At 39.0% G+C, this 19403-nt stretch overlaps 1 protein-coding gene across 1 annotated transcript in view; it reads left to right on the top strand.

Annotated features, from left to right (window-relative positions):
• LOC122774581 (eukaryotic translation initiation factor 3 subunit H) overlaps nt 1–19403 on the top strand; it is a 53647-nt gene that overhangs the window by 15879 nt on the left and 18365 nt on the right. Inside the window, exon 3 of the mRNA XM_044033985.1 lies at nt 14625–14792. Coding sequence (XP_043889920.1) covers nt 14625–14792 — 168 coding nt within the window. The remainder of the gene's footprint in view (nt 1–14624; nt 14793–19403) is intronic.

Here is a 19403-nt window from a genome sequence, read left to right as displayed (position 1 = left end):
GCTTAACTGATCGCCACACTGTCTCTCGCTCTCTCTCTCTGCTCTTCAGGACATTGAGGTTCTGGTCACACGTGTCTCTGCCAATATTTTTGTTCTCAGTGTTTTTCAATGGATGCATTAGGCATTTGTCTGAGAAGAACATGTTAGTATTCATACATCAAATAACTTAAAGAATTTTTAAATAAGTTTGATGCTCAGAGATGGACTTAAAATATCAAATAATCAAATCATGAGTTACAAAGACATTACCACCTCAACAAAAATGAGATGAAAAATATGTAATTCCTCTAATATAGGTTTATGTTTTACTATGAACATCTTAGAGTTCATCCAAATTAGCTTTATGTATCAATGTTGCAACCACCGCTTCTTACAGCCAACAATGTTTTTCACTTCCCCGAGGTTGTGTTTTAAATCCTCACTCCTGCCAGTGGAGTATGTCTAGTATATATTTTAAGTTTGTCAGGTCACATGCTTAATGCGATTGAGCTTAGAATTTAAAAGGCTCAAGGCTTGCTAATTGTTCATTTGCAGGCAAATTCCGACTGCATTTCAGCTTCTGTCTCTTTGGTATTAACTGCCAGGATTTGTCTGTACTTTAAAAATAATGAAAGCCCTTTCCTTTCTCTTAGTCTCTGAACGTAACACCTTTTAAAGTGTAACTAAACCAGTTTTTGTCAGGTTAAAACCAGTGTATATGGGGATCCAGTAATCTAGTTTTTTGTTGATCCAGGTGTGAATCTTCACAATTTAGGATAAAGTATTGAAACTATATACTGCATGTTCAAACCTGGTGTATCTACTACGTATCTGGTTAAACACCAACAACTGCATTAAAATTTTGCCATAGGCTTTCTTTGTCCACTCCTGTCTAATCAGTGCCGAGGCATTTTATTGTGCGTATTTCTGTATAATTTTGCTAGTAGAGCACTCTTTCTGACCCAAGTGTTGTGTTGCTGTACAATGCAATATGAGAGTGCACTCTGGATTAAAATCGTAAGATGTACATATATCAGGACAAAAAAAACCTTTATCTCTCTCCACACCATGCCTCTTTAAAATCCTTCCTTTCACAAATTAATACAACACTAAATATTTGGATATTTTTTTCCATCTCAAATAAACTAGTGTCAAATTAATCTCATCATAGCAAAGTAATTTATAAACTTATTTTCCATTCCAATAAAATACTGTACAAACGACACAATGCTAATACAAAGTACAATTGCCAGACCCTAGTCCATGTTGTTATAGTGATAGCAACCTGACTGAGGAATTGCATAGCAGTTTGTGGTATGTTCTGCTTTGACTCTAGCTGGCAGGAAAGCTTCAGCACCTACTTCACATTCTTTGGCTTCTCTTCATCCATCATTGTCCATCCAATGGTCCTTGACACTGAATATTCGCCTTCTCTTGAGAGTTTAGTGGCCAACGGTGTCATTCCTTTGTCTTATCCTTCTTCCCTTTATTTTGTTATGGGCCCGTTGTTCTGCAGTGTTTTTTAACACTGAATTTCATAATACCGTGTTTACTGTAATATCCAAAAAATACATTTTAAAATGGGAATTAACTTGGACTACAATGTGGGGAGTTCAAATGTGCTCATTGGTGTTTAGTATGCTTACATTTTTAAAGAAATGTGTTTACTTAATAATTTAGTTAGTGTTGAGGATGTATTTGTGTTTTTATAAAGTGGGTGCAGCTACATTAAAATACTATTAATGCATTAATCTTTTAACTCTGATTGACTATGCTGAAAGCCAAGAGTAGCCAAGTCAATAAGTAGCTCTGCATACAGAGTGATCAGTCTCAGAATAGAAATGCACACAGGATGTAATGTTTGAAATTATTATTTTTCAAAAAGCAAATGACAATTTAAAAAAAAAAAAGGCCAAGGCAAAGAATATAATACAGAAGACAGAACTAATTAAAGTCAAATACATCAGCATTTTTCTCCACCAGGGGCTGCAAGGTTAGTCCTTGGTTTTGGGAGCTTTAATTGTCAACTGTGACAGACATTTTCACAGTGGGTTAATTGAAGTCAGGGGGATTTAAAATACCTCTGCCATGATCTTTGTGCTCCTTGCAGTAAATACACTGTTCAATATGCACTGAGGTGTGTGTGTGTGTTCGTATATTGTAAAAAGTTGTCCATCCCATTCTGATAAGGTCCTCCTTCAGGTTAGCGCTTCAATAGATCACCTTACCTGCCCCAAATGGGAAATTGATTTCCTACGCTTTTCTTTGCACTCCCTCAGTGAGACTAATTAGAAATCATCTGGTAACCTACCTTTAAGTGAAACATACACATTTAAGATATTATGTGCATTGTTATGGACTAGGATTTGAGGGGCACCTTTTCTAAGTACAATAAAATCACATTCATTGTCTGTTGCTTCATGTCCCCAGTTTCTCACCTTTTCCCATCTACCCCTCTCTATATCTTTCCATCTGAGCTGTCTGTCTCTCGTACTCTGTAGATGTGAGACTGGATATTAGCAGCACGCTGGAGCTGTATCTGCTTTTGAATGCTCACGCTGCGTTATAAATCAAGAGTGTGCGTCCCCTGTGTGTCGTCACCATTGCCATCAGTTCCACTGTTTTATTCATCTGCTCCTTTGCTTTATCACGATTCTGCCCCACATTAAATTTTGTGTGTGGAGGCGGGGTCAGAACACATTACTGCCGAATGCTGCTAATCCAGGTGGGCTGTAGGGAGGAGGCGGATGGAGAGAGGCAAGAAGGAGAGAAGGATGTGACAGGAATGAGATAAAAGGAGAAAAATAAAATGTTAGGGTGACAAGGGAGGAAGTAAGGGAGGAGATGATGAAAAAAAATCCAAAAATTATAAGGACAAATTAATGCATCTAAGCAAAACATTTGACAGTTGAGCTACAAAGGAGACCAGTGTGCAGACTGACCTTTCTTTCCAAGGAAAGTCTTTCCAGAAGTCTCAATTTCATTGTTCGCCAACAACAAAATTTCCACAACTAATTTCATAACTAGCACTCGTATAGCGAATAATAACTTTGCCTCAGTGGCAGACGACAAAACACCAATGGGAGTGGGAGTGGGAGTGGGAGTGTGTCAGTGTGGACCCTGCATGGACAAATACAAGCACACCTCCAGTTTGATTCCACACGGACGATACATGTATGACTGCACATGGTCCCCGTAGCACAATACTTTCCAGTTGGTAGCACACTCCTTTTTTTAGTCAAGAGATGATGAAGATGATAGTAACCATGGATACTGCTTGAGTACATGAGGAAGTTTGCTAGTACTCGTATACATGTTCAGCTTCACATGAAAAAAATATGAGGATATACAAATGGGGACGAGCTCCTGGAGAGAAAACATCACTACTAGAATAGAATGTGAGATTTGTGTGATCATGTGTGGAGCATTAAACTAACGTGGACCCCTGTTCACTGAACACAATTGCGGGTATGTACATGCAAGCTTATATGCAAAGTGGCTCTCCGTGGATTCAATTCCTCAGTTTAATTGCGTCTTCTTTTACTTTTTTCCTTTCCCTCGTTCCTTTTTTCGAATTATTCTTTTCAAAAAACAGTGATTCAACTGTTTCACTCCCACCAACAGCTCAGAATGGTCAGTCATCTTACATTTGTATGTAATAAATAAATAAATAAATAAATGCCACGTGAGATATGGATGAGACAGATGTTGTAGGTGGTGCTGCAATTAACTGCTCCCATGTGGGACCCACACCTGTGAATACATGCAGAATACATGAGCTGCTACACCTGTTGGAACAGCAGGGATATGATGGATAACGAGAAGGACTAAACAAGAACATTTAACAATGTTGGTGATTGTGTTAGAGCTTGCTTAAGATCTGTTACTACACTAATAAACCAAATGTTTTTGTGGTAGGTATGAAATGAAAACATTTCTGCACAGCTTTTATATGGACAAATTAATAGTATGCTGGCATACGGGTTGTTAAATGAGGACTGACGTGACGATTCAGTAAGAATTCCTTTTCCACTTTCTGCCATTGAAATGGGCAAACTGGCATATGCACACATGTAGACAAACAGGCACACCATTTCCTCCCCTACATCATTTTTCCCATTACCACTATAAAAACAAAGTCCTGTGACAAGCAGTGCTGTCAAATGTGCATATGGTGAACCCTTCATTGTGTTATGCACACAAAGCAGCTCCTTCAAAATGCTCTCACCCTCTCACATGCATTACTGAGGGTGTTTGTGGGCCTGTTTTTGGTTAAGTGTCTTTTTGTATGTGTGCGCACGCGGGAGGCAGCCCTCTTCAGGGCTTGCTTAACTAAGATTAATTGCACCTAATCCACTGTGCCAGGTGGAACATGGACAATAGTGACTGCCCTCACACAAACACGCAGACATCCTCACAAATAGGCACACACATCCCATTATAGCCTTGCTGCTGAAAATTAGCCCTCTGCCTCTCCTGACACCCGGACTAGACCACAACTCGATACCACCATTTACTTTCCGACAACTCGCACATTTATCACTGCTCCCACCTTCAGACAGATGAGCGTGTGGATGGACAAAATGCCATGACAGGAGGACGAGCTATCTGATCTCTCACATTGGCACCAGCTGACCTTGACATTGTGTAGAAAGAAAGGGTTTGTCCTCTTTTCTCTTTAGAGAAAGCAAACTGTGTCTGAACCAAATGTCTTTGACATTGACGTTCAAGATGCAGCAGGTTCGACTGACTATGCACTGAGGCACATGCGAATTGGGTAAGGAAGTGAGATGATAGCAGTATTTATCACACGGGGATTTGAATAATGAGCTACAGAGATGATTAAATAGCTAATATATTTCTCTACTAAATAACAGAGCCGTAAATGGTCTGTAAGTGATCTGTATTTATATCGCACTTTTCTATTCTTGATGGCCATTCACAGTGCTTTACAGTAAAGCTTTGCCGTGCACCCAGTCACACCCATTCACTCACACATCTATACATGACTGTTTATTTTTTGTGTTAAACAGCATTTATTTATTTTTTCAATTTGTTGAGAATCCTGAACTCCTTCCATGCGCCTCAGTGGTACAATATGCCGGGTTTGGGAATCATTGGTCTCCACCTTAATTTTAACTGCCTCCTAACATAAGTGATTCTATTTTCTGGGGTTAATTTTGTTTTTTTGCAGTTCTTTGGGGGAAAGTGGTTTAGTATGAGAGTTTGTGTACGTGGTTATTTTTCATCGCTTTTAATCTTGGCCTCTCTTTATTATTGGTTGCAGTAAGTGGTGCCTGGAAGCCATATTGCTGTACCAATACCAGCTTAAGAGCAGCTGCTTTGTCAGCTCTTTCTCACAAGGTACTGTACGTATGCGCGCGCGTGTGTGTTTGTGAGAGATTGAGAACAAATAACATAAATCATTCCAAGGTTTATGTAGGAAGCACTTATACGCATTGTCAGTTAGCTCATAGTCTAATTGTGCCAGTGTTGCTTTTCAAAAGGTAAACAGTGTTAGGCCAGTGGTCCACAACCCCTGGGCTGTGGGCCGGTACCGGTCCGTGGGTCAATTGGTACCGGGCCGCACAGAAAGAATACATAACCTACATTATTTCCGTTTTATTTCTTATCTGATTCTGAACGATGTTTTATTTTGGAAAATTACCGGATTCTCTCCTCCACATTGACTCACTCTTAACGCATGTCAAGATGCTTGCCTCAGTCACATGTCATGGTCGGAAGAAGAAGATCAACTGCTGGAGATCGCAAATGATGGCTCATCGAAAGAGCAGTGTGTTTAAAACCCTCTCTGTAGCGGGAGAGGGTGCTGCTGACGCAGCACTCGTCTCCTGGCTCGCATCATCTGGGTCCTCCGTTACCGGCTCCTGCGCAGTTAACAGGCAGGACTTCACGTTGTACATTTACCCTTTGGGTCAGTGGCAGCATACGCAACTGGTTGAATTTCAGTCACAGGAATGTTGTGCCTTTGTGAAGATCAGTGATGGACTTGGCCATTTTTTCCCCCAACCGGTGCGCATGCCGTAGACGCACGGCTGCACTCTGTGCTGTATCGTTGGCGATACGAGAACACTGCTAATAAAGTTGCATACACAGTGGATTCACTCTGACTCTGCAGTTACTGTGCAATGGATGTTACTGTGCAGAGAGACAAATCTTGAGAGTTTGGTTAGGTTTAATGTTATTGTTAAGATAACGTAGAAATCTGTCTTGTCTTACTTCATGTAATGAGGCATATATTACAAATACAAACAAAGACCATTTTGAAAAATACAGTTTAAAATAAACTGAAGAGCTTGGCGTTGGAGCAAATGAACAATTTAACTGTACAAACTTTGTACAAATTATTTCTTATAAACATACTTTGCAGATTGTGGGAATCATTAAAAAGCAATCCTAAGGGAAGCAGTTCTAAGTGGGTATGCAGTTGAGAAAAGTGTTTCTGTCTCCTAATCTTTCTTTTGTTCTTTGATGAAAAAAATTGAGCATCTTTACTAAAAAGAGTTGTTCACATATGTTAGCAAGATGTGAGGTGTGCGTTGACCATCTTTCCTTGGTAGGGCAATCAATAAATGACCAATACAAATGGAGTTTAAATCCTCTGGTAAGCAGGTCTCAGTTGCCAACTACTTCGTAGTCAATATTTGTGGTATCCAAATGCTCACAAACTACATTGCTGCTTTCAGCTATATTTCCTTTTTCTATTCATTTTGGAAATGTCGTTTGTACTCTCTGGCTTAATTATATTTCAATCCATGAGGACTGAGGTTTCCTCTGAAAAATGAATTTTATTGACCCAGAAATGCTCAGGGCATTTGAACACTGGGTCTTCACAATCTGAGGACTCTACAGAATACTGCTGTTTTGTAACATGATGAAAAATGAGTAGGATGATTTAAAAGAGGAAGGGGTAAACAGGAACGCAGTAGAAGTAGCAGCAAGGCAGAACAGACAATTTGTCTCAATGTCTTCAAACACAGAGAAACACTTATTGCTCCCAGTAAACAGCAGATGCAATGTTTTGTTTAGTTGCATGTGGGTTTAAGTCAAGTTGCGTATATTCATAGTTTACTCAATAGAATTGCCACAGACGCTTTGTAAAAAAAAAAAAATATAAAAAAATCCTAAGGATCTGAAATAAATGTTAAAACAGAGTATTGGTAAGAAGAACCACTTTTATTTTAACAAACAGCTTGGAGTTCATGTAGAGAAGGAAATAAAAGGCAGAAATAATGCAGTGTTAAAGTATGTTGTTGAATGAAGGGGTCATAAGTGTGGACACACACTCACTAAATTAGAATTGAGAGTTCTGACTGAGGAAAGGATGAAAAAGATCTCTTTAACTGAGCAAACCACTGGAAAAGTATTATAACTTTCAATTGTAATGTTTTGTTGTAGGGATAGGAACCTGTAGGTACCCCATAATTATGATTTTGATTTAAGGGGTTACACTTTGATGATTATCAGTGCATGTGCAGTGCAAGAAAAGAAATAAAAGTTAGCGCAATCTTTCCCACATAATTCTTTTAGTCTGCAGTGGCAGTGCAAGTCCCATCTGCACATGCAACTACAGGACCGAGCTTTCCCATTAATCCTAACCCTGTGATCAGTTGTTTCTCTGGCCTGGTTCGCACTTGATGTGTCGCGTCTCACTCATCTCCTCACACCACAAATATGATTGACTTCAGCTCCGACAGAAAACATCACACGTTTCTTTTTCCTCGGATGAAGAGGGACAGGAGAGGGATATAATCTGCACAGCGGCTGCTAAAATTATTTAAATAATATAATATTTATGTTTTTCATGGGTTCAGATTCAGCCTAGACACAAAAACTGCAGTGAGAGGTGTCAGTTTTATGTAATCATGGCAGTAGAATGTCGTCATTATCAACATATCTTCTCTGTCTCTTTGTGGGAAGGTCAAGTGTAGAAAAATACATGCATGTGATTGTACACTCAAATAAAGAAGAAAGGGAAAACAATCCACACTGAAGTTGTTTTCTGTTAAACTTTGACGTTATTGATAGGTCATCAAAAATGTTTTTTCTAATACGAGCCAAAAGACAGCAAAACCACGTGTTGACCTTTGCCACCCACCCTGCTTTACTGTTTATTGCAGGGCAAATATTTCTGCTTTAAAATAAATCTTAAAGATGTTTTTACTCATTAATCATTTTAGTGATCTGAGTTAAAGCTCATCATTCTGAGCTTCTTGTGTTTGACAGAGAAAAGATCTCAAGCTGAATGTATTTGGGGTGTTTTTGATCAAAGCTGCTCACTATTCACAACTTGAAGAGGAACGACGCAAAGAAACTGTAACTGTGTGTGTCTGTTAAACCATAACAATTTCCCCAGGTAAGGCCACGGCTGCATGTAACGGTGATGATTAGAATGCGTTGTGACACACAGATCACTCCATCCTCACATTCAGAGACCTACACACACCTTGCTGCCTGTGCTGAGATGTTGTGGCCTGCAGCAGCATGCAAGGTCTGATGCAGTTCACCTCTTGTGTCAGTGAGTATTAGAGTATGGACTATCTGTCAGGTTCTCTGTGAAGAAACACACACATACACACGGGTAGTGCATTGTTGATGACTCTTAACTTTGCTGCGGAAAGTGTAGAGTTTATGCACATTTGCGTACAGACACACACACAGCTTTCCTTAGGCTCCACACATTTTATGCTTCCTCTTTTTCCACACATTAAAGCACACCCACCTGCGCATACACAAAACACATTCTTTCTGTTTCACATTTTGTGCTCACTCACCATTATGTCCTGTTTTTTCCCTCCTGATTTTATTTTCTCTTATTGAACTCATGGTTTCTGTTAAATACCACTCTGTTTTGCATACACACAACATCCCCTTTCCTTTACCTCACACATGCACACACACAATCAAGCAGTGCTAAGGGAATGGGTAGACCCATTCCTGTCTGGCCTTGGGACCTAGATTGATTGATAGTAGACACGATTGGGCAGTAGAAATGAGTAAGGAATAGCAAACTGTGACCTATGCTCCCCTATGTGCCTTGACGGTATTGTTAAATTGGCCATTCTCAGGCCAAAACTGCCGTTATGCCCACAAAATATTACCAGCTGTCGTGGAAATAAATCAGTGAGGAGAAAGGTTTTGCCATTTTTTGAGCAGAAAATTCAGACAGAATATAGAGCATCTGAAGTAAGTTGTCTTGCTGGGGCTTGTTGTAAACCTCTAATATGCTTGACTCTTCATGTGTCATATGAGGAGTCTCCTAACCAAGTCCAACTTTCTTGAGGTACAGAAAAAAACATTAGGATTGCCATGTTGCCGACGTAATAGGTTGTATTTATTTAAAGAGACTATAGCCCGGAAGTGCCAATTAACGCTGTGTTTGGGTGTGTATCTGCATCATTACATCGTCTATGAAGCCCTAAAAGTCCATAACTAGTCTCGTTATAGCTGCTGAGTGGTTGAGAACATGTCGAAAAAAGGTTCAGCGAGTGTTTGCTCTGTTCTGGGTTGTGATAAACAATACCAGACACTCCACAAGCTCCCCACCAATGAGCAAAGAAAAGCTCAGTGGATATCTTTCATATTTGATTGGAATATTCCTGCTACATTTCCTAAATACCTCCATGTGTGCGGCAACCACTTCACGGAGGATTGTTACACAAACTTCGGGCAATATAAAGTAGGACACGGCACCAAACTTCATCTAAAGGAAGGAGCAGTGCCAACAATATGTATATTACAATATTTACAAACCGTAAAATTGTCTGTGTGCTTGTTCTGTTGTTTAGCGTTAGCGATAGTGGGCTACAGGCTAAGCTACACGTGTTCGCTTGTCTTTCATTTGCATGTATGTGTGTTTATCATCTCGGTAACCACAACGTTATCCAAGCTACAGGCGTCCTGCAGCAGTCTTTGAGGTGGTCACACTGTCACTTGTCACACTGTCTTCTGACTCTGGGTCAGACTCCGTATCAAATGTGTAAGGGATTACGGCGAAGGGTCATGGCGACTCAATGTTTTGATAATTGCTAGCGGTGCATTCGCCTTTCCAGAGGGGGAGCTGCGGGTCTCAGAGCTGACGTGCCAATTACGTCGCTTCCAGGTAACTGGCTAATCACAAGACAGTCCGTATTCTGCGGGTGTGGTTTTGGTCTGAAACAGAACGGCTGACGAGAGCGTCAGTGATGAGACATTTACATCGGCTCGTTGCAACGACTAGGGCGTTTTGACCATAAAAACGACTTCAAGTACGCCTCCATATCTCACATATAAGTGAGATAGGTCCATGCTATGGCCTCTTTAAAAAAATGTATGAATTCACTCTAAGAGTAACTCACTACGAGTTACTCTTTTAGACGAGCACGGATTACATGACTTCCTGATTTAATTTGCAACAAAATACATTTGGTTTATTGCAGTTTAATGGTAATAAAGCACACATTTTATCTTTGATCACCTCCACCTCAGTTGTGGTTGAAAGACTGGAAAACATTAGTCATTCATGTACCACTCTTCAGAGCGACGTCCTGAGCCTACTCATCTCCTTTTATCTCCATACATAATTATAGGAAATGCAAAAGCCTTTCTCCTCTATAAGGCTCTGTTCACACTTGCTGTGAACAGACGCTCTGAGTGGTTCCATCATAAATGGACAGCTCCGAGTACCTCCGTTCACACCTGGCATTAGATGGCCAAATGTGTTTTTAGCCAGTCTGAACTTACAGTTGTAGGTGTGTCCATGGTCAGTGTTGGAGAGAGAGCACAAGTGAGCAGAGCCAGTAGCAAATCAATGTACCCATCTTTACACAGATTTATAGTTACATAGTATTACATTTTTTTTTACTATTTATTTTGTATCAGCATTTGTCAGTGGTATAGATAAACATGTTATAGATTTATTGAAGAGTCAAACAAATCCAGAAATTGTATTGCTGTGTTTGCACATACACATACTCCTTTTTTATACTACATAGTTCTCCAGATCTACTATGTTGCTGTACCGTGAAGTGTACAGACTAATGCACTCAAATACAGTCTCCACAGTCGGTGAGTTGCAGCAGTTTTTATTGTTAAATGAATAAGGTGTGATCCTGTGACATTTACAAGCCACTGTGTTAACAATTTTCTCTGTGGTGGGTGTCACTGCCCTGCTGTTTCCCTCAGCCTTTTGAATCTTACTTGCACTATAAGTATGCATGTCAGTGGGTTGCATGTATTTTCTGTCTGTTTCACACAGATGGTGGTACCTTGCACGTATACAAGTGCTTTCAGAGCACATTAAATCCCGTTCTTTTATTTTTACAGAATCTCCATGTTTTGACTCATTTTATAGAGTTTGTACCATATTATTTATATGCTTTCATGTAATGTCAGTTAAGCTTGCTGAATTTAGTAATTTAAGTAAAAGCAGGATTGTGAAACTTCTTGAAAAAAACAGACAATGAAAAAACTCTCCCCAATTCTCTTATTACTCTCTAATCAGTAATCAGGCCTTTAGTCCACTAACTCTTAACCCAACAAGACTTAAAACTGTAATTGGTGTCAAGTGTCCTCAGTCTTTGCATACCTGGATTTGGACATTTTACTCCATTCTTCCTGACAGATCCTCTTTAGCTAGGGTAGATTGGATGGAACCGTGTGAGCTGTCGTCTCCAAGGCTCTTCACAGATGCGTGGAGTGTAAATTGGGGATTTAGCTGGGCCAGTTGCTTGAGTCTGGGTCAGTCAGAGACTTGTCCTGAAGCCAGAGCCTGGTACTGGGTGGTATACCGGTTCATACTGAAAGACAGTATTTTTTATTTTAATTTTTGTATGTTTTTATTTTTTTTGCATACCACGAGAAAAACTGAACTTTTCACTGCTGCACCACACATGCTAAGGGCTTTGCTGAAGTGACCATGGTTGTAATTGCAGGAATGAGCAATTTACTCTACCACTGTATCATGAAGAGAGTATCAAGAATGTATGCAGTTATGTTAACAGACACTAATGCACCTCATTATCCTCTATATTATTGTCACTCACTCACTCTTGCTCTCTCTTTTTTACACACTTTTACACGTATACACTCCCTCTTTTCACCTCCTGCTCCGTTCTCACTCATAGTTCATGTGAGTGTAATTTATTTAAGGTAATAAAATGTCGTTATATTGGGATAATATCACAAATGCAATTAGTCTTTGAGCCCTAGTTCATGGACAAACAAAGCAAAGTATGAGTTTCAGTATGGTCTGCTACCAACTTACTATTATAGTTTGCAGGGGAAATTGTGGCTTATTTAATGATGTGTACATGCTCATGAGTTGTATGCATTTAATTTGATGTGTTTATTCACGTCAATGTTCCATTCCTTAAGTAGTAGGCAATTATGCGCCAGGCTAGTTTTTGCATTTTTTTTTTTATTTTTTTTTTTACATTTTTTCAGTTTTTGCAGTCTTTTAAAATGGAATTTTGCAACATTGACAAGGTCATGGTATGGACTTAGACTTAAGTTTCTGAGATGGTAAACCCCCCCCACAGAGATCTAAAATATTCTTGTACTAGTAACTTAATCGTCCAACAGAAAAGTCCTAATTTTATAATAATAAACTAATGCATCACAGTGGAAAGCCTTTTGACATTATTGCATTAGTCAGCCAGTCTGTTCATCAACCAATCACTGATAAATATCCCCATACTCTGGTTAGAAATAACTGGGAGGAAAGCTAGTATTTGTATAGGACGGCAGAGAAAGTGCTGATTGAATTTCTTGTCACTGTTGTCAATCCTCCAGTCTTCACCTCTTGCTTTAGAGACAGATCACTTTGTGCACAATTAACCCACAAATGATATGGTGTTGGGGCAGGTATACGCATCAGTGGCACTTGAGAGGTAAGTACCCATACTGATTGGCATGGATGTGTAGGGACAGATACAGTGGTAATCACTTAGGCGGCAGGCTGTTTTCCCTCCCCAGTTCTTCAGCTCTTTGTCTTGGAGTGTGCTGCTAGCCAGCCCTTGGGCAGAAACCCCCTGAGCCTGTCACAAATACTCAACTCTTTCTAAATACTCCATCTTTTGCTTCTTCTGTTACTTGTCGCACCCACTCAATGATATAATTTTTAACCAGCTAATTCTTCTGTAAAATATAGGTTACTACACACATTTCTCCAGTGGATATGCTTCTATAACTAATACACAGTGCTGGACATCAACATAGACATCCTCCTCCTCCTTTCGTTTGTTACGGAATTGTTTCATGGTCTGCAGTCCTTCCCCTCTCAATTCCACTTCTTCCTCTCCCATCCTCTTCGCCTCTGTATTCTCCTGTCCATCTTTTTCTGGTGGCTTTTGTCAAAGTGACCACACCAATCACTACAAAAAAAGGCTAGATTAAGATGGTATTTTGGTACATACAATACATTTCAGCAGGGAATGACCGTGTAACTGTGAATAACCAGTGCCCCAATCCACAAGTTAGCAAAATTCAATTCAATAAAGATTTTATTGTTAAGAGAGGCATGTCATTATTGCCTGTAATGTCACACCCCTGCATCTTTAATTGTGTGCAGACAATAGCAGTTTAGGTGTGTGACACAAAATAAAAGTGTGTGTTTGTGGGAGGTTGATGCAGAATACCAGAAACCCTTTTGTGCATTGCTTCAGACTCTGCTGCAGACTTATCCAACTGCAGCTTTGAGTACTTTTATATTTTGTGTTTTGTCCAATCCCTAAATGGAACCAACTGATGATGGTGTTAGATATTTACCCCTTGTCTTACATAACATCACCATAGGGGCAAATTCAGGCTATAGAAGAAACCAACATTTTGTCCTTTTGTTTTTTTTTCTTTATTCATTCCTCCTCTTTTTTTGCTTTAACTTATTTGTTCAACCCCCCAAGTTTTTTTCCCCACTTTCAACACCTCATTTCTCTGTTGCCTCTGTCCTCGAACTTTCCATCGTCACTTATCCTCCCTGCTTCCCACCCTCCTTCTTTTTCACCTCTTCACTTTGTTCTTGTTAACAGCCCCAGCAGGAGAAGGATGTGTTCGACAGACTGGGGTCTAGGGGGCCACAGCTGCCCAATAACATCCTGATTTATCAACCTCCCTCAGCTTGCCTGCATGGAGATGCTGTTTTGTTCGCTTGCTTTGGTTACTTACAGCCAGCAAGGCAGGTTGTTTGTATTTCTGGCTGTCCGTCCTAAGCATGTGTCTGGTGTAATGAAATGGCTATGCCCGCAATCTATCTGGCCTTCTATCCAGTAGCTGAAGCCTGTCCGCGTATCTATCCAGCTGTCATCTCCCTACCAGGATATATTTTAAGACACATGAAATAAAAGGGTGACCTGTCATCCAAGTTGATGTGTTTTTGAAATTTCTACCACACCCCCTTGGTGATGAAAATGAAGCCTTTTTTCTCATTTTGAATCAATTTGTCTTTCACATCCTTGTTGCTTTTTCTATTTTTTTATCTTTTTTTAATCACACCCCCTCTGTTGAAACACCACGATCGGTTCCAGATGGAGACCACATATTTACAGATTCAGAAAACCTTCCCATCTAATTTCAATCTTCATTTTAATTTTTTTCTGTGTCTCTCTCTCCCTCTCTGTCCCTGGCACCCTGGTCCTCGCCGTCTGTAGTCCAGTACCAGATGGAAATGATGCGCTCCCTGCGTCACGTCAACATTGACCATCTGCATGTGGGCTGGTACCAGTCCACCTACTACGGCTCCTTTGTCAGCCGAGCGCTGCTCGACTCCCAGTTCAGCTACCAGCATGCCATTGAAGAGTCAGTTGTTCTCATCTATGGTGAGTAGACATACAGAGAAAACTGTTAACTTTTTGTTTTTAGGGCAACTTTTTTTTACCCTATTACATCCAAGATAACAGGTGGTCTTTTGTTCAGACTAAAAGGTTAAAAAAAGTTTATAATTCCATTATGATCATGAACTCTTATGTCTAACCAGATTCAAAATATTTGTGACATATTTGTCAAGACTGTGAATGAATTTATTAAAATACATGTGCAGAATTTATCAATCAAAGTGAATCTTGTTAAAGTTTACTTTTGTTTTTTGAATCTTGACCTTTGACTGCCACATTTGTGCCAGGCTGATGCTGGTTCGTTTGATCCAAAAGTTTATCAATTAAGACTATTTGTGAGTATATCAAAAGCACATTATTAAGAGACTGGTTTGAGTCTAGGTCGGAGTGTCACACGATGTATAGAGTTATTGTAGATTTACATTTTTTTCCACTTTAAAACCTGTGGTCTCGTGCTCTACAGTCAGAAGAGGACTTCCTCTGACAGTTCAGAAAGTTCAAAACTTTTATTGCAGCACAGTTGTTACAAACACTGACATTTAACATGGTTTTCATGTTAAATTTGGTTCTTCTTAAGTTTAAAAAAAAGAAAAAAGCAAACCCATTTTTATATGTATTTAAATAACCAAGACCACTTCAGGAGTCTGTCACAACTGGTTATAGTTACTTAGAAGTTAAACTTTTGCTCATTCTAATTTTCTATTCTATTAATTTAGGTTTCAGCCCTGGTTAAACAGTCACACATCCAATTCAGTCTCTTTTGTCAGTTGGTATCCACGACTGCTACTGAGAATTCATAAGATATTCTATTATGGTTCACATTCACTGTCTCAGTAATAAATCAGTGTGACAGATGTAGGAAGAGATGAGTTGATGTTGGCACAGATGTTAAAAAAATAAACAACAAAGAAAACAATTGTATTAAAATCTAACCATGTGTGCAGTGCAACAACCCTGATGGTTGTGCTTAACATTTTCAATTTTCATTCAGTACATTTCAAGTGGGCTACTGAGCTTAAAGAATTACAGAGGTATTTTTAAAAAAATATATATTTTTGTAACCTACATAGTTTCAGTTATATTTTACTAATTTTAACTATTTTACGAAAAAAAAAGGTCAAATAACAGGTTAGCTGGATGCACGTGTGGTGAGGAGGCAGAAAGGCATTAACTCGCATATAACCCCACAAAGACCCAGAATTGTTCGGTCCCAGTAAATCAAAAAATGGAAGCAATGTCACAGGGTGTTGCGGAGGTAGCCTTTGTCTATGAGATCTGCCACCCTCCTCAGACTAGGAGCAGAACAGGCAGCAATGGATGGAGAAAATTGACAGGAGACCTGCATACATTATACGCCTGCACCTGCGTGACTACAGTGAAAACCTTGAAGATCATCTCATAATTGCCGCTCCCACAAGCTGGTGTAAGCATTTGTCGCATGACAGCAAATTTAAACCAATAAAACAATGTACATTTAAATCTGCAGTCTCTAAATGATAATTTATTCAGTGAGAGCACTGCTGGCCTGTCAATGTGTGCATATAAGTGGTGTTTAAGTGTGACTCACATTTACTGGCTGTAGACATAGAATCATATCAAGCTATTGTCAAACTGACGGATGGTATCAAGACATTATGTGGGCAGAAAATACTGTGTGCAGCGGGGGTAAGTAAGTTTGGCCTATGGTTATTTTTTTCTAAGCAATTGAATATTGAGTCAACACATCATATCTTCATCAGGCAAAACCACATTTGTTTTCTAAAAAAACATTTTTTTCTTAAATGTCTAAAAAAATGCTCTGAACTCGCTATATTTTCCCTTTTGGTACCGTTAATAATTATTTTGCATAATCTATATTTTGATAATTACCGCTTCTGTTTTTGATCCTAGCATATTTACTGTCCGAATTAGGCTTTAGGCATTACAACAGTAGTGTATTTTTTTTATTGTTTTTATTTTATTTTTTTAAATCGTCTGCCGGGCCACCAGTTGCTGACTACTGCGGTTTGCTTCCATCAGATTTAAGCACATGTACACACAAAAATAAACAAGTCTCACTGATCAGTGTTTACCCACTCACACAAAGTCAAAAGAGAGGCAGCAATTGCAGTGGGTTTCTTTTATTGTTATTGTTATGACGTCTATGATTTTCATCCTTGTTTCAAATCTACCCAAAATCATTTCAGGGTTGTCATGTTCTTAGGTTGTACAAATCCATGTTGATGAAATTCATGATGCCAGTTACTCACTCAGCCCTTTCTCATTCCAAACAAGGTCTCCTGTTAATGTCAATCAATAATGCAGCGCCTAATGGATCAAAGCACCTCAAAGGAATTGACATTATCTCTGTTTAAAGTCAAAGGGAAAAAAAAACGACTTCTTTTTTGCTCTCTTCATCATTAGCTCACTGGTCATTTTTTGCCAGCGGATGAATCAATTCATTGGCTGACTGGCAAGTTGGTTCAATATGTTTACAGTGATAATAGTTTGGGTTCAAAATATACAGCCTGGAAGCTCATCTTACTGTCTGAAGTAATTATCGAGTGGTCAATGAGAGGGCCCAGTGAGTGCAGCATGGCCTTAGATTAACTTTGAATCTACCATAAATGTAAGACGCCAATGTAGTCATGTTCTCAGAAAGGTGATGAATTTTTAAGTTTAAGTTTTCTGTGAAAATGGTGGACATAAGAAAATTGAACCATCCGCCTGAGGACAATCAGGACACAAAAGCATCTGATAAGGCAGCATTTTTGATTTCCTCATTGTAGAAGAGAAAGTAAGGTACAAGTCGGTGGCAAAAAATGATAGACTTGCAGCCTTGTGTGACTAAGTGTAATAAAAGAAATTGTCAAATTTGTGTGCTGGTAGAGTTGTGGGAATTATCTGAATATATTCAAAGGAATAATGTCACGTAATATTCGTTCTCGCTTGATTTTTGGAAAAGCGGCAGCCCTGACCATCATCCCTGTGCTCATCTGTAGCTTTCAGATCCGGGACATATAGTACAAACCCTTAGGCTCAGAACATCATTAGAAGCAAGCTCCAACTTGGATGGGGAATTATTTTCCTATGGAGGGCCATTTCAGTTTTTATAACATCTTTTGTTGGCTATACTGAATTATTGAACACTCATTATATAACATTTTGTACCTGTGTTTGTGTCCTTGTTTGTTGCTGTGATTTTAACCATTTCTTGTGTTTTTAACCAATAGCCTTTTTAAAATATGCTTTTAAATAATGTATTTTTGAATACGTTAGTTGCACTTTTTGATTTTCTTTTTGTGAAATGTGCCATACTGATGAAATGTGTTTACTTTGATTCTTTTTACATTGCTAAGACTTGTCTCAGGGGATGACTTAAATTGCTTCTCATTGGTGAAGCAACTGATGTTAAACATTCATTCTGTGCATCGCTTACAATGAATGAAACAGCCAACTGTAAAATGGCATAGATCAATAACATTTTGCTTCTTTTCACAGCAGAAGAATATTGTTTAATTCTTATTTGATTTTTGACATGGTTTTTAGATGCTCTTAAGATCTGATTTCATATTGTGCAGAGTTTTAATTTGGTCACTAAACTTTCTACAGATGTAGGAAAGGTGTCTCACTCAAGTGTGGCTGTCGCCAAGCAGTGTCACTGGAGGATTGCCAGTATGAGTTGAGATCGGCTGTCAAATGCCAGTCTTATTTAGGATTGTCTGTGCTGTAGGCTAACGGCTGTCTGTTATACTGTAGTTTGATGCCTGTCAATGTGTCCAGTTTGTTAAATACATTTTATAAAGCTCACTGTACAAATGTCATTTTTCAGTTCTGCAATGAACAGGTTGATATTGTAGATAAACCTGTACAAAAACAAAGCTTTTTCATTGATAAAACTCAAAGTAGAATATAATTAAAGCCACTCGGCTATTACCTTTTAACAATGACTTATTTCACTGTAGCACTTGAGATTGTCGGACTTCTTTCCGTTTGTAAATACGAACTGGACACTTCTGAAATGTGTAAAAACCTTATGTTTAAAATTGTGAATTAGAGACTATATTGTTACTTTGAGTAATGATGGTGTGTCATTTACAGATCCACACCATTGTAAACTAAATAAGCCATTTATCAAGCCATGTTGTGGTGTTATACCGTTGTCCCCTTTGCAAATTAAGTAAAAAAACAAACAAACTATAATTTCCTCACCAGGCTTTTATTTAAACAAGATCTTAAGAAAATAGTTGAATCTCAAGAAATAAAAATGTTCAATCTGCATTGAAGGGAAATACATAAGTGTACGACTCAGAATGTGGAAAATTACCGTTGACAGCATATAGATTTCTATTCACTTCACATACTTTCCCCCTCGCAAATACACGCTGTGTTTTATTTTCCGGCAACAACTTTGATAACCAGATGTAAATTAACGCACAAGGTGTTGGACTTGAGTGTTCGGTTAGAAGCAGTTGCCTACAGGGTGGAGAATGAGGCTTATAATGAGAAGCTTGTCAACTGGAAAAACGTAGACTACTGAATTGGAATGACAAATTTTCTCATTTGGTCAACTTTAACGTGCCTCTGAGCAAGGCACTTGGGTGTGTATTTGCGCCG

The sequence above is a fragment of the Solea senegalensis genome, linkage group LG9, assembly GCF_019176455.1.
Source record: "Solea senegalensis isolate Sse05_10M linkage group LG9, IFAPA_SoseM_1, whole genome shotgun sequence".
NCBI lineage: Eukaryota > Metazoa > Chordata > Actinopteri > Pleuronectiformes > Soleidae > Solea > Solea senegalensis.
Note: the sequence above shows the minus strand (reverse complement) of the source record. Positions and strands in the feature narration are given on the sequence as shown.